This window comes from Crotalus tigris, unplaced genomic scaffold (genome assembly GCF_016545835.1).
Source record: "Crotalus tigris isolate CLP2741 ecotype Arizona unplaced genomic scaffold, ASM1654583v1 scf7180000018826.840336, whole genome shotgun sequence".
Lineage (NCBI taxonomy): Eukaryota > Metazoa > Chordata > Lepidosauria > Squamata > Viperidae > Crotalus > Crotalus tigris.
In genome coordinates, this window is record NW_024097216.1 from 174404 (window position 1) to 189713 (window position 15310).

The 15310-nt window shown below is 34.7% G+C and overlaps 1 protein-coding gene across 7 annotated transcripts in view; it reads left to right on the plus strand.

The window, feature by feature from the left end:
• The window catches only part of FUBP1 (far upstream element binding protein 1), a 29625-nt gene extending 14414 nt beyond the window's left edge, over positions 1–15211 (plus strand). For 2 of the 7 annotated variants that reach the window (XM_039356652.1, XM_039356655.1), the window contains 8 exons: positions 470–630; positions 2284–2435; positions 2872–2951; positions 4369–4494; positions 6927–7001; positions 10260–10319; positions 10406–10551; positions 12923–15211. In XM_039356652.1, the coding sequence (XP_039212586.1) occupies positions 470–630; positions 2284–2435; positions 2872–2951; positions 4369–4494; positions 6927–7001; positions 10260–10319; positions 10406–10551; positions 12923–13030 (908 nt within the window). In that variant the 3' untranslated portion in view covers positions 13031–15211. Of the gene's footprint in view, positions 1–469; positions 631–2283; positions 2436–2871; positions 2952–4368; positions 4495–6926; positions 7002–10259; positions 10320–10405; positions 10558–10924 lie in introns of those variants that run through there. The other 5 variants (XM_039356654.1, XM_039356659.1, XM_039356653.1 and 2 more) reach the window with 4 other exon arrangements.
• The last annotated feature ends 99 nt before the right edge of the window (positions 15212–15310 follow it).

Below are 15310 nucleotides of genomic sequence, written 5' to 3' on the forward strand. Positions count from 1 at the left end.
GCATTAAAACCTCCTAAAGTGAGGACTCTCAGTAACATATTGTTCTATGTTGAGTTACATATGTCGCAAATGTATCTCTGGGCTTCTCTGATACCTTTTTAAAGCAATTAACAACTATTCAGGGTTTTCCAGAACCTCAACTATGAATTGAAACTGGAACAGTTGTGCAGTTGAAGACTACTGTATAGATGACGACACAAAATTACATGTTTCTGATCTCTAAGAAGTAAAATGAACTAATTACAACTTTCCTTAGTGTCAAACAAAAAAAATGTTAAAAGTCATGCAGAAAATGTTTTAAATACTAATTTAAAACTATACATAACTCTATCAGTAGTAACATAATGTCACCAAGATAGTTCTATTCTCAATTCAGGAGCAACAAAGATTATTTTTGTTGTTGTTCTTTCTAATTAAGATTATTAAGTTATATACATTACAGTATAATACCATTTCTTTGTAAATTCAGGTGGTGAAACTATCAAGAGCATTAGTCAACAGTCTGGTGCAAGAATAGAACTTCAGAGAAATCCTCCACCAAATGCAGATCCCAACATGAAATTATTTACTATTCGAGGGACACCACAACAGATTGATTATGCTCGGCAGCTTATAGAAGAAAAGATTGGAGTGAGTTCTGGAAAACAATTGTTAATGTTTTTGTTATACAAACACCTGGTTAAGTACAGAATCGGATTAGCATTTTAAATTTTGCCTTTGTTCAGAATACAATTTATGATACTGCTTATTGGTACCTTTGAACAGTCCATTTAAAATTATAGTTGGCAAATCGGTTCTTAAGAGCAAGGGTCTTCAACCTATGGTCTGTGGCCTGTACCAGGCCGTGGCCACTGGGCCCTGGGAATAGCTGGCGAGCCCTCCCACTCACGGTAGCACCACCGCATGGGCACTAGTGGCCCCATTTGCGTGGGGATGCTAGCACCACTGCCAGTGTCACTGGGCGTTGGCCTGTTAGCACATGTGCAGGGCTCCAGCAGCCTGCTTGCACGTGAGCACCAGTGCGCACATCACACATGTGCACGGCCTGGTTGCACATGCATGCATGGGCTAGCACTGTCATGTGCACACACATTTGTGCATGCGGGCTGCACGCGTACAGTTCCCTACTGCTTCCTTTCCTTCCAGGCAGCCAAGTCAGAAAGGTTGGGGAGCTCTGCTTAAGAGTAATGAGAAATTTAAATGGAGGATTGTTTTGCAGAGTTTACTGAATGATGAGAATTTAACATATTTATGAAAAACCCATAAGTAGGTAATATGAATTATAGAAAATTAAGAATTATGGAAAGTCTGCATTTTGTAAAATGTCTATAAATTGTCCTCAAGTTACAGTGGTAATAGGGATTGGGAATTTCCATCAATAGGTGAGACAAAGTGTGACGTAATGTGTTCACATGCTTAATGATGGCAATCCTAGCATTCCCTGATATTGTTAAGCAAGGATTGTGGGATGTTAAGTGAGCATGTCCACACAATTTCCTACTGGCTTCCAACAACCAAAATTCAGGGAAGCTTGCAGGAAATTGCAAGTCCCAGACAGCTTGTAAACAGTAAGTGGCTACTATTCCCAGCTGGGAAAGGGAGCAAGGAAGTACATGGGTGCTTGGGATGACATGATGCAAGAGCAACAGGGCTTGAGGTTGCTGTGTGGGAATTTATGCAAGAGTCTGGGCGATCGAAGGACTGGTCATAACTACTGCTCATTCAACATGGTCATAACTTTGAACTAGCGGTCATTAACCAAGGACTATCTATAATTTGAGTAAACTTCCCTTTGAGCTCTTAACTTCTCTGCCCTCATCTGTTCTGATTTGAGAGATTGCAAGTTAAAGGAGTTAACAGTTAATGTTAGAGGTAGAGTTCAGGTTACGACCTTTCATTCAGCAACTAAAGTTAAGACACTGAATGAATGATAGTTCAGACTAGTCGTTGAAATTCTGGCTGTCCCAATGTGCTTGTCGAGTGGCTTGCACTTAAGATGGTTGCAGCATTCCACATATACATGACTGTAATTTGTGACCTTTTCTACCGACTTTCCACAAGCAAAGTTTTCCTTATCAAGCCACGCAGTATTTTTAGGAACTGTAAACTATAAAACAGGCTGCATATTAAAAATGTGCAGCTTCAGTGGTTTATTAGCTTGAGGAAAGAGAACCCTTCGTCCAGTTTTAGTAATAGCTTAAGTCCAGTGTTCTTAAACTACAGCATAATCTTATCCTTGGTATTGACATAGAATAGCTTCACTATTTTAACTTATCTTAACAGGGTCCAGTAAATCCTTTGGGGCCCCCGGTGCCTCATGGACCTCATGGTGTTGTTCCTGGGCCACATGGACCCCCTGGGCCACCTCCTGGGGCTCCAATGGGACCTTATAATCCAGCTCCTTATACCCCTGGCCCTCCTGGTCCCGCACCTCAGTAAGTATTGTACACTTGTAGATATGTTTGCAGAGCAAGATCTTGTTGGATTTGGATCTGGATTTCATCTGAAGATTCCATGCAGTTTTTGAATGTGTTTGTTCTATAACCAAAATCTTAGACGCATTCGCTTTAGAGATTTCTCTAAAAAAGAAAGGGTACCATTTAACTGAATATTTATTCTGAATTAAACTATATATTATAAACCACTTAATTCATATTAGGTGTGCTATAAATCATTAGTTCTGAAGAGTACATATGACAGGATTCTTGTAGACCTTTTTAGGCCAGTTCTCTTCCATATGGAGGTAATCAGAACATTCTTAGTAGATTGCAGTCTAGCTTTTGCAGCAGATTCCAAGTCACCAATAATAAAAATAGCTATTATAAATTATTTTATTACTTGATCTAATTATATATTACATTTACATTTTAGTGGACCTCCAGCACCATATGCCCCACAAGGATGGGGTAATGCATATCCCCATTGGCAACCACCAAATCCCCCAGATCCTGGTAAGTATAAGCAAATCTATAAATGGTGCTGGTTTGCAATGAGATGCACATTAATCACATATTTTACTAAAGAAAATGTGATGAAACTAAATCATTAATTAAGCCATATTCATTTCATTTTGCCAGTCTAATTGCAAATTAAAACTGAAATGCTAAAATTACTTGTGAATAGGGTTCTCCGAAAACATTAAGGTGCATTTAAGCACAGATAGTTGTGAAAACCCAGCGTCTGTAAATTATGTTTTTATATAATCCTTGACTAACAGCCAGAACTGGGATTGGAATCTCAGTTGTTGGATAAAGTGGTCATTAAGCAAAATACATATGACTGCCTCTCTCAACTACCGCAATCCCAGCACTGCCAGTTAAGGATCATGGAATACCTGGGGGGGGGGGCAGAGAGACCTCTCCTGAACAGAGGGCCACAATGGCCTGCACCAAACCTCCCTGGGCCTCCCCCACCTGCCTGAGACACTCGATACTCCTTATTTTGACTGTGCTGCCCCTCCACTTTGCTTGGATTTTGTGCTTGGATTTTGGTTCCCTCTTATTTCTTGGAATTGGCTAAAAGAGCTGCCTACCAAACTATTTCAACTCCCCTCTATACATGGAACAGAACTCCTTCAATGGGGTGCAGGAAGAGAGTTGAAATCTGGCAGAGAAGATTGCAAATGACAAATTCACAATTGCAGGGCTCTTTACAGCTGGTCTAAAATGTGAACAGGTTACCAAGCACCCAGTTCACAATCATGTGACCACAGGAGTGGTGGTACAACTGCCAGAAGTTCTTTATGGGCCGTAAAGTACCCTTTCCAAGGCCGATATTTCTGGACTGTCATTATACAAATAGTAATAAATCAATTACCTGTACATCGAATATTTCAGATAGCCAAAATTCACCCTAATTAAATACGGAGTTAGATTTAGAACTAATGCTTTTGATTTTAAAAAATATGACTTGATAATACAACTAGTGGAACTGCTTTGTAATAAATGTGTTTAATCCAAAAGAAGATACCACAGGATTTATTACAATTCCTCAGGCTTGCATAAGATACAGTCCAAATTTTAAACACCTCTGTTCCAAAGTGACATTCACATCAAACACACCAAAATAATGCAGCTTTGGCCAAGAGCAATCCTAAGAACATAACCCACTTTGTAATGCTTACTTTTAATGGTTGGTTGGTTGGTAGTTAGGTAGGTAGATAGATAGGTATAGAACAATTTACACAAAAACTGGAAGTGGTTGGTTTCATTATTTACATGTTATCATAAACAATGTTCATTGTGAATAGATTAACTATTTTACTTTGGGGGAGTTTATAGATCTATCTTTCATAAGAATGAATGTAAATGGCAGCTGAACTTGGTAATCTCTTGAGATGTTGAACTGAATGTCATGCGTAATTTTCAGGTAAGCCAGCAGACCCTAATTCAGCAGCATGGGCAGCCTATTATGCCCACTACTATCAACAGCAAGCACAGCCGCCACCTGCAGCTCCACCTAGTGCACCACCTGCCACTCAGACTAACGGGCAAGGTACCATGCTTGTATCAATATAACAAATATACCAAAACAGCTTTTTTAAAAGTTGAAGTCTCTTATTCAAGCCGTAGAATATTTTGAAAGAGTTGTTTTATTAAAATTTCATCAAATATTTGAAGCTTTGTATGTAAGTTGGTTTCAGTATTAAAATCAGTTAGTCAAATCTAAAAATGTTTGGGACAGCTAATTTAGGAAAAGGCAGTAGATTGATGAGAATTTTAACCAAAGTTGGGCTGGGATTTCTGGGCAATTCCTAATCTTTCCAGGAATCTCCATATCTCTTTCTTACTAGTTTTCTTATATCCCAAGCAATTAATGTTGATGAGCCAATTAAATACAACTCCAGTATATCATCCTTTTCATAAAAAGTTTTCAGAATTCAAAAATTATTTTTTTTCTAAAGTTATTCAGAAAAAAAATCTGTATTCGTACAATATGCCAAGATGTTTTGGTAATGGGAATGAGCTCCAAGCAATACTAGACTACTGCAGTCTGGAGTTTGTATACAGTATCTTGGCTTTCAGTTTATGCTTTGCAAGGGTATGTCTAGTTTAACGAAGAAAAGGATGAGGGGGGACACGATAGCAGTGCTCCAATATCTCAGGCTGCCACAAAGAAGAGGGGTCACGCTATTCTCCAAGGCACCTGAAGGCAGGACAAGAAGCAACGGATGGAAACTGATCAAGGAGTGAAGCAACCTAGAACTAAGGAGAAACTTCCTGACAGTGAGAACAATTAATCAGTGGAACAGCCTGCCTCCAGAAGCAGTAAATGCTCCAACACTGGAAGTTTTTAAGAAGAGATTGGACAGCCATTTGTCCGCAATGGTATAGGGTTTCCTGCCTGAGCAGGGGGTTGGACTCGATGACCTCCAATGTCCCTTCCAACTTTATTATTATTATAACTTAATACCCTCCAAGCTTTGTTTCATAAAGAAATGTAGGATTTCAGTTTTAATTTGAAAGTATATAAAAGAGAGATGATAATAATCAGCAGGAATTGTAAAAAATAGTCCAGCAGAACATACTCTGATTGTACACCACTAGGTGAAAATACAAAAACTGAATTTGAATCAAAAATTAATTCAGGTCAATATGATGACTTAAAGTTTTTATATTATGTTTCCAGTCAAATGATTACACATGAATTAAAGAAAAAATAATATTCTTGAATTTTATATTCTTCCAAATATTCTATTTGGTATAATTATTGTTTATAGGGTTTTCTGGAAAATAACAATGTGGACATATGCAACAGCACAAGAGTAGAGTAGAATAGAATAGAATAACTATATTGATACTTAAAATGTACATTATACGGCATACATTAAAATTAAATTTTGTTGCATAGAGCTCTCAAAGGGTCACCACCTCCAATGTATGCTACATAAATATGACCCAAAAAATTTTTTTTTGCATATACCCACATATCCACATATATTCTATGATGCAGAGAAACAACACAATCTAGTTCGGATGTAAATATGTACATGGCAAGAAAAACGAATCTTGCGAGTTTACCAGACGGATGGCATAAGGAACAAAGCTGTTACAGAATCTGGTAGTCCTGCTGCAAATACTTCGAAACCTCCTCCCAGAGGGGAGCAACAGAAACAGGTCTCTAACAATGCTTTGAGCTCTAAGCACATTGCGCTTATTAGCAGTATCCTGAATGCCAGGGAGAGAGCTTCCTATAATCTCGGCTGTCCTTACCACTCTCTGTATGGACTTTATCTAAGGCATTGCTGCCACCAAACCAGTGATAACAGTTTGTTAAAACATTCTCAATTGTGACTCTAAAAAGTGATCAGGACAGAAAGATGTGCTCTCCTCATCCAACGCAGGAATTGCAGACCAATTCAGATTGTTAGATATTAGATACTTAATTTGACCACCTCTACATCTGGATACTGAATGGAGTATGACTATGCCGGCTCTTTCTAAAATCTACAATGATCTCCTTTGTTTTATTAACATTTAGAACCAGGTTACTTTTATTGCACCAGTCCACCAGAGCCTTCACCTCTTTCCTGTAAGAAGCTATAAACAACTTAAGTTGGCATCACAAGGATCTTTTGGGTGCAGACCCTAAGGGACACGGGATAGTCATGGAGACAGATTGATTTGTGCACATTGACTGGTTCCAATTAAATATAACTGGAACAGCTGAATCATTGAGAAGGCCTGATTGATCTCCCCAGTTAAGGAAATGTCTTCATGGTTAAAAGATGGGATACCTGCAGCCAAGTTCAGTTCTTGATAGGTACAAATAAGGCATTTCTGAACTGGAACTTGCAATGGTTTTGAGGGGAAAAAAGGTTAACTTTTGATTTAAGGTTTTTACCCTTAATTAGAATAAAATGTAAGTGATTAGAACTGAATTGTTTTAGTTTTTTATTTTACTCACTCTATTTTTTGTTCAATCAGGAGATCAACCAAATCCAGCGCCAGCAGGGCAGGTAGATTACACCAAGGCTTGGGAAGAATACTATAAAAAAATGGGTACGTTTTATTTACTTTTGATTTTTAAAATTTATACTTCTCAGAAGGTTTACTGATTCATATACAATTTTATTTTGAAAAAGCAAAACTATTAATGTAAATAAGTTTTATGTTGTAAGCATCTTTTATATTTTTGCTCCTTGGGTGACTTGAGTGTGCAGAAAGCTTTTATGACATCTTTATTTTTACAGAGGAAAACCTGCATTCCACACTCTAATTTTTGTAGCTTGATTTCTATAGCAAAAACAAACAAAAAACTAGGAGCATTATTATTTATGTAGGAAAGATTAAGCTTAATAAGCTTTATTTGATAGACTTAAACTGGGCACATTTCTAAAATTGGCAAAGCAATTTTTAGTGGAAACATCAATACTCAAGACTAAAAGCCACTAAATGAATCTATCCATTGCCTCAAGCCTGAGAATTTTCCAGGGAACAAATAAGAAAAATGGCAAAGACTTATCAAAATTTTAATTTTTACTGTTCCGTTAAGGTTAAAAAAAATCAAAATACATTTATTATAGTCTTTGACCAGCATTTGTAGTAAAAATAAACAGTTTAACACAACAGTTTGTTACTGGGAAAGAAAACAATAGGACAATATAATATCTAATTTAAAGTTTTGTGCAGTTGTATGGCGTGAATATATTTGGCCACCTGTTACGTAAGCATGAGGTTAGCATCCCTTAAAAAGTAATAAATCTAAAATCTATCAATGTGGCCCTTTTATTTGGAAATAATTAAGAGCATGTCTTTGAGCATCGTAAAAAGGACTCCATACAAGGACACTCCGTGGATCCATAAGGGCAATGGCTTTGCAAATAAGGAGTCCCGTGAACTCAGTAGAATAGATCTGATAGTATGGAGATTCCATTGTGATCTACTGTTTTTTGTCTCTCATATCAGATGGTTAAGACAGGATTTTTGTGCCAAAATTAAATAATTGAGCAAACAGTTAAAATGGATCCAATCCCATTCATTTAAAATATATATCTGCCCTTTAAATTAAAATACTTCTAGCAAGAAAAACAATGAACCCAAATCTCTTCTAATACTGTAAACCCTATTCTGGTGTTAGTGTTCTTGAAAGCATATATTCATAAAATGTATTCATAAAATGCTAATCCTAGAATATTTTTTTTATTTGTATCAACGCTATCCATAAATATTTGCCATTTTCTTTATATTTTCATTAAACAGTAAAATTGAATCTGAATCATGAATTTAGGTATTATAGTTTCATGTTCTGTTGTGAAACTATACATTTAATGTAGAAGTAGTAGATATGAAATACATGTGTTCCTATAGCTAGGAATATGTGCTATTCTAATTTTACTTTGTTGGAAGCCACATATATGTGTTTGCATTTTGCATCCAGTGCCATCAATGAAAAGCCTAATTTGAAACCCAAGATTCTCTCATTAATTGGGTTTAGTCTGGTCTTTGACAGAATTAGATGTTAAAGAGTATGCCATCTTAATATTCACAATCAAAATATTCATTGCCAAAGTGTTGTCAATCTAATTTACTTTTTAATACATGCAAGAAATTTTAAGTCTAAATTACTTTCACAGCACAAGAAAATATAACCTGCTCTCCTGATTTTGATAATTAAGGATGTAAATCCAGATGAGAATTGGATCCATTTTCTGTATTCTGTGCTAAATGCTGTATGCATTTCCATTTACCGGATTGAATTTTGCTAAAACTTGGCACTGGTTAATTTTTTTGAAGCACTTAATTGCATATCTTCTAAATTCCTTCTAACTTTGTAACACTGAATCTTAAATTCAAGGTTCAAGTTAGCATGATTTAATTTTTATTTTTCTAAATAATTTTTTCCCAAGTTTAGTATTTTTATCCTTCCTCCAGTGAGATTAGTAGTTGGCAAAGCATTTTGACAACATTATACAATGTTGTTATAGACGATTGTGGTAGATAAGGTGATATCCCTTCCTACATGTTAATTATAACCTAGTTATAATTAATGTTGTATGTGGGTATCCCAATAAAATAGTGTAGTAGTAACTTGTGTTGCTTGTAACTTGTTTTGATAGTTTCAGCATTGGAATTAATGGGATTAGAAAACATTTTAATATCCATTTTTCTTTTTGTGCCCTTCATTTTTCTCACTGTGACTGTCTTCACAATGTGAATTGTCTTAGTTCTGAAGCATTGTATTCCACACATTTACATCACATATAAAACAATTCACTTCAAGCTAAATTTAAGTAGGTAGGGTAGGAAAATTCATGATAGAAGCATGTTGCCTAAATTGGTTTTAGATATCTATTGGTATGTAGTTCAGAGAACCAGAATAATGGAGAAATTGAAGCCATAGATACAAAATAATGTATTCAAATTAAGGCACATATATGAGCTTTTGGACATTATCTTATATGTTAATATCCTTCACAGAATTTATTCTGCAAATAAATGCATAGCAATTTGATATTTTGTATATGAATGAGAATTGAAATATTAGAATTACTTTAAACCTGTACCCCGCTCTCAATTTACTTTCTTAAATACAAAATGACTGACCCATATGTATCTTAACAGTTTCTCTTTATCCATTTTCTTTTATTGTTTATATTAAATGTAGTTGGAAAACAATTTAAAATATTTTAAAATAAAATTAATCAATAATGAGTTGATTGAAAAGCAGCTTTATGGTTGCAGAACGATTTATTCTGCATTCTTTTACTACATACTAGTCCTCAAAAGCCAAAGTCAACTTAAGTATTAAGCATGATTGGATAAAGCTAGGTTTTTGTAATATTGAAAGATGTTTTCATATATAGAGAGGAAGAGATCACTTTCTCTTGGATACAGATTTCAGGGCAAGTTCACCTAGGGTGCCCCCTCCCCATATATTACAAACCATATAATGAGAATAGTTTTTCAACACACTTGCGTAGAATGTGGAATACATTTCGAAGCATGTTCAAACTAGTAAAAGTAGGTTGGATTACCCAAGCCGGTTTGGATGCATTGCTAGCCTGTCATATACCTACGTTGAGCAAACATATGTATATAGCGTACAACAGACTACTGTATAAAAAGTGAACTCAGATTAATACATTTTAAATTTATTTAAAAACTCTAGAACAAAAACTAAAATACGTGATTTTAATACTTTCTGATTTTCACTATACATCAAAACAAAACAGCAAAGAACTCTTCCATTGTATTCTTGACTGTAATTGTGGTATACATGGGAGCTGTGTTTACATTAAAATGTGGGGGGTTTTGCAGGTCAACAAGGGCAGCCACAGGATTATTCAAAGGCTTGGGAGGAATATTACAAGAAGCAAGGTAAATGCTCGTTAGAAATGAGATTATTTTGAGCTTCTTCCGTCCCTTTTATGGCACCGGAGTTGTGTAATCTACATTTGTTCTAGGTCAAGCTGTTCCAGCTCCAACTGGGGCCCCACCGACAGGCCAGCCAGATTACAGTGCAGCGTGGGCTGAGTACTATCGACAGCAGGCAGCTTATTATGCCCAGACAAGTCCACAAGGAATGCCACAGCATCCTCCAGCACCACAGGTATAACTGTCTTTAATTATTTAACTAATATTTTAGTGAGATGATGCTTTCGATTTTTGTGGGGGGGAAATTTTGTTTGTTTTTGCATGTCTCCCACATAGATATCTTTCTGAAGTATGCATTTTTCCTGATAAACTATAACTGCAAATGAATTAATGCTCTTTTAATTGGAGATCTGTGTTTGTCTTTGCATACATTCAGTGTTTGTGATCTAAAAATTTCTCCTCAGGGTTTTTGAAAGCCATGCGGGAAGCTACCACCATTGCATTAACCAAATTTTCTTTCTTAAAGGCTTCACTCCTGAGTTAGCGCAGTTTTTTAAAAAATATTTCCTTTAACTTTTTGTGTATTTCTTATGTATTTCTTCGCACAGGGCCAATAATAAGAAGTGGACAATACAGTATTTGCTTCATTATGTGGGGGAAAAAAACCTTTGTTAAATGTATGGATACAGACGCCTTGATGAAGATCATAATTTTGTTTGGTTTAAAAATAGTGTTTTTTTTTGAAATGTACAAAATATCTATCACAACTGATAGGAGGTAATATTTCTGTGTAGAAATGGAAATTGGTTTGTTTTTAGTACATTAGTGTAGATGTACACATTCCAGCAAATGTATTTGCAACTATTATGTGGTCAATGCTTTGTGATATAAATGTACTTTTTCAATGTATACTTGATCACTTTTAAATGCTTGTTTTGTGCTTTGCAATAAATAATATGAAACCTCCTGTGTTGGTAAGTTGGATATATGGGTACTCAAGAGAATTCAATGATATTTTTTTTTTAGTAATTCTGTACATGTACACAAATAAGATTTTTCCCCTCTCTTTTAAGTTCAGGCTTGATGTTGGTATTTCCCCAGAATAGGTTTAGAGGGATCTCTTTCGTGATTGTATGTTGCTATTTAGCATTCTGATATCTTCCTCTTTCTACTTGTGTAAAAAGTGTATGTATGTGAAGGTATTTCTTGACATACTTCTGCATTAACAGTTGAAATTTCTTTTTTATTCATGACCACTGTCCCAGACCCATATAGCTGCTATAGTTAACATTTGTTTTATGAATGATTTAATTCTTTAGTATATTTTCCAGACACATTATTAAAGTCAGTTATCTAGACAAACAAAATGTGCTAAGCGGTTGGTTTGCAGCATTTTGCTATAGAATTCAGTGTAGTAAGGATGATAATGCTTTTTAGTTATAAAACTTGCATTTGTTGTAGAACATGCTGTTTGAGTCTTGGAATGCTTAATGAAAAAAAAGGTTTTTTCAGATAAGGTCTGTTTTTAAATGTTGAAGACTAGTTTTTAAGTTATGTTTGAAAAGTCTCTGTCATACGTTTTACTTTTAATAATTCTAATTGAAAATTGGTGTTCTGTTAAAATCCACTGTTTGCTTTTTTTTGCATATATTAGATTACATGCAATACAGTCTGTCTTGCCATTGTCTGTTGAAGTGCAGGTTTGATCCAGCCAGTATAGAACTAGCTCTGTAGGGGTGAGGAGGACTGTGCTGTGTATCATCCTTGATTGTTCCTTCAAGGAGCATTGCACTGTAAGTACATCAGAATGACAAAATGATGAACTGCAACAGTATCTTTTTGTCAAATGTTCCACATAATGCAAATGCCATACCTGTGTGAATATTATGTTGGAATAAAATACAGTGCTGATATTTTAGAAAATCACAATGGGTTCTTAAATCAGATACCTAGATATGCATAAATGTATGTATGTATGTATGGGTAAGTATTTTTGAGATATTTAGCCTTAGCTAAAGAATTCATCAATGAACTAACATTGTTCATTAGGGTTTCAGAAATGAGATGTCTTCAGATATCAACTTATAAATTGTTAACATTTAAAAATGCTTGTCAGGAGGAAGTTGTTTTTGTCTTCAGTTGTCTGCATATATTTAGTGATGCAGCTATATACTATTTTTCTAAATCTTTATTAGCCTTATCTTTAGAAAATAATTTTGTTGTTTTGGAGTGTTCACTTAGAGTGGCTGCAAGAGAAGAACTGAATGTGGTCTAAAATGAAGTAGTATTATTGCAAAAATAATTAGAAATGCATTTGTTCTACTGTAGAATCAGGAGGGATTTTTTTTATCCCAGTTTAGTTTAGGATTTACATTTTGAAAAGACTACTAGAAGTTAATAAATATATAGAGAAGTAGGCTATGAAGTCTCTTAAATATTTTGCATGTTAAGTCTGTAGCTTATTGGAAAATGGTGTAGTTATTAACTAAACAACAAACATTCACCTGATTCTTTATCATTCACTAAATGGAGGCTGTTGATTTTGATTCATTTAAAGTATAAAATCTTTATTAATTGCAAACAGTGCAATTATTTATACTTCACAGTGCCTTCCCAGATCTTCCACCTTAGGTTCTGCTGCAAAAAGCACAGGTAAGCACAACCTAAGGAAGTGTATAAATACATATTTCAGTATATCAATGTTGTCCCTGTGAGAATTTTTTTGTGCTTGTGTATTCAAAAGCAATCTGCCAATATCTTTTCCCAAATGTATTCTGCTATTCATGGTTTCATTCCTATGAGAATTCTGAAACAATTATTTACATTTCTGGGTAAATGTGTATTTTTATTTTTTTTAAAGATAAGTGGATTGCTGCAATAATTTTTGAGTAAGTCACTTTTACTATTTTCCCTCAATAGTTGTTACAAATGAATATAAAATATTTTTTCAAGATACAGGAAATATTGGTCAGAACTTCAACAGCCTTCACAAATGCTTCTATAATGTGGATGTTATACCCAAATACTACGTACTCGAATATACTGTATGTTTCTCTCAATCCTAAGATGATACACCATAAACCATAAGTTAATGTAGCTTGATTATTTCATGCAGAAGGAAAAGAAGTAAGATTTTACTTTTGCAAAATAGTTCTAAAAAAATATTGTGCCAGTGATATGTTAACAAGTTTGGCAGATCTTTTCTTTTTATAGCAATTTCCTTCCTACTTTGCTATTTCAGCTGAATTGCTGTATATTTTTGCTAGTTTTAAAATGTTTTGTATATGACTTAGCTAGGTAGCTTAATTTTCAGTTTAAATAGACAATTTTAAGGCAGTACCATCAGTTTTTGTTTGTCACTTAATAAAATGTTTTGATTTTATCGAAAGTCCTGCTTTTCTGTGCATGAAAGGAAAATATTCAAAAACCCTGCCTTCATTTTCACACACAGTGCTGAAGATGCTGCAAGCACCAAATCATAGCTCATAAAATCAGGTCCTGAGATAGTTACTTCCAATAAAGAGGATTCCTTTGAGTGTATGGCCCTGGTGAGCCGATGAGCATGGACCATAGAAGGGCTCCATGTAGAAGGTAAAATTGGCAAAAACAATACCGATTTTAAATGTATCCCATACTTAATGGTGTAGGGTATAATTTGCCTGTTTTTATCGCTTCTCATTCTTTAAAGTGCTATTTGCTTGACCGTAAATGTTCCATAACGTGTTATGTGGTAATTATAAAAATTATTTTATCAGTTTACACTTTGCTAAATAGTCAAGCACAGATATGTCTTGCGTTTACAACTAAATCAGTAGTTGTACTAGAATTCCCTCAAGCCATTTTATTTTATTTTAGGGGGGTTATACTTTGATGTCAGATTAATTTTTATATGACTCCAAGCTACATGCTGAAGAGCTTCATCTTGGTTGAATTTTGTTTCACCATTATAAAAGAAAACTTGTTTTTTCCTGTTCATTTTTAACATAAATTGAAATTTAAGTCAAAGTCAGGAGATATAATGGGGAAAAAGTTGTTGACGTAGGAGGTGAAGATCTGTGTTAATAATTTTTGTTGCGGTGGACCTATAGGCATCTTCTTGTACTATAGCTTTTATTTTTGGTTTGTCCGATTTCTTTCAGAAAGATAAGGTTGGATTGAAATGTTCTACTCACAATATGGAACCTTTGAGCCGAATTCATAGTTTTTCCTTGTGCAGTTTGTGTGTTATAGCAGGGGGGGGAAAAATTCTAAATTCTAATTGAATCCCGGGATTAAATGAAAGTAATGAATGTTTTAAAACAGAGGAACATCTTAATTTCAGCTAATGTCTTTAGATTATCTGTTGGTATGTGTTCTGTATAGGATATTTGCTAGTTAAAAAGCAATCTTTATCTAGAGTTTTGTAAATTACACTTCAGTGATCTTGATAGGTAGGCTGTATCATTCACTAATCCTTTCTTCTAAAAAAATATCAGTTGGGATACATTTCATAAATTTGAGGGTAGAATTTTACATTTTTCTTTGTGTGCTAGGATTTTTATAAAGTAAAACATTGGGTTCTACAGAATATGTACAATAGATCCATTTTTCTATTTGTAGTACCCTATCAAACTCTTACATTTATGCAACTTTATCTTAATATGCATGAAAGGCATTTTCGTCCTGAGAATAGTGTTCTCTGCAGAAACTACCCGTGTTAAAAAAAGAAGACTGTCTTTTAAAGGCTACTGTGATGGGAAGTATCTTAGGCAGATGCAGCTTGGACGTGAGGTAAATCCAATGCTTTCCAGTATGTTGTGTTGAGCTTGCCTATTGACAATGTATGTACTCATGAAAATACATTAATTGTACTGTTTTGTATGAATTCTCAATAAATGTAAACTAATGGATGAAAATTTGTCCTTTGCATTATTTAATTTTTAAATGGATTTTTAAAAAAGTATTTATACATAACAAAAACAACTATAAAAGATGAATGTTATGGCCTTGATAAA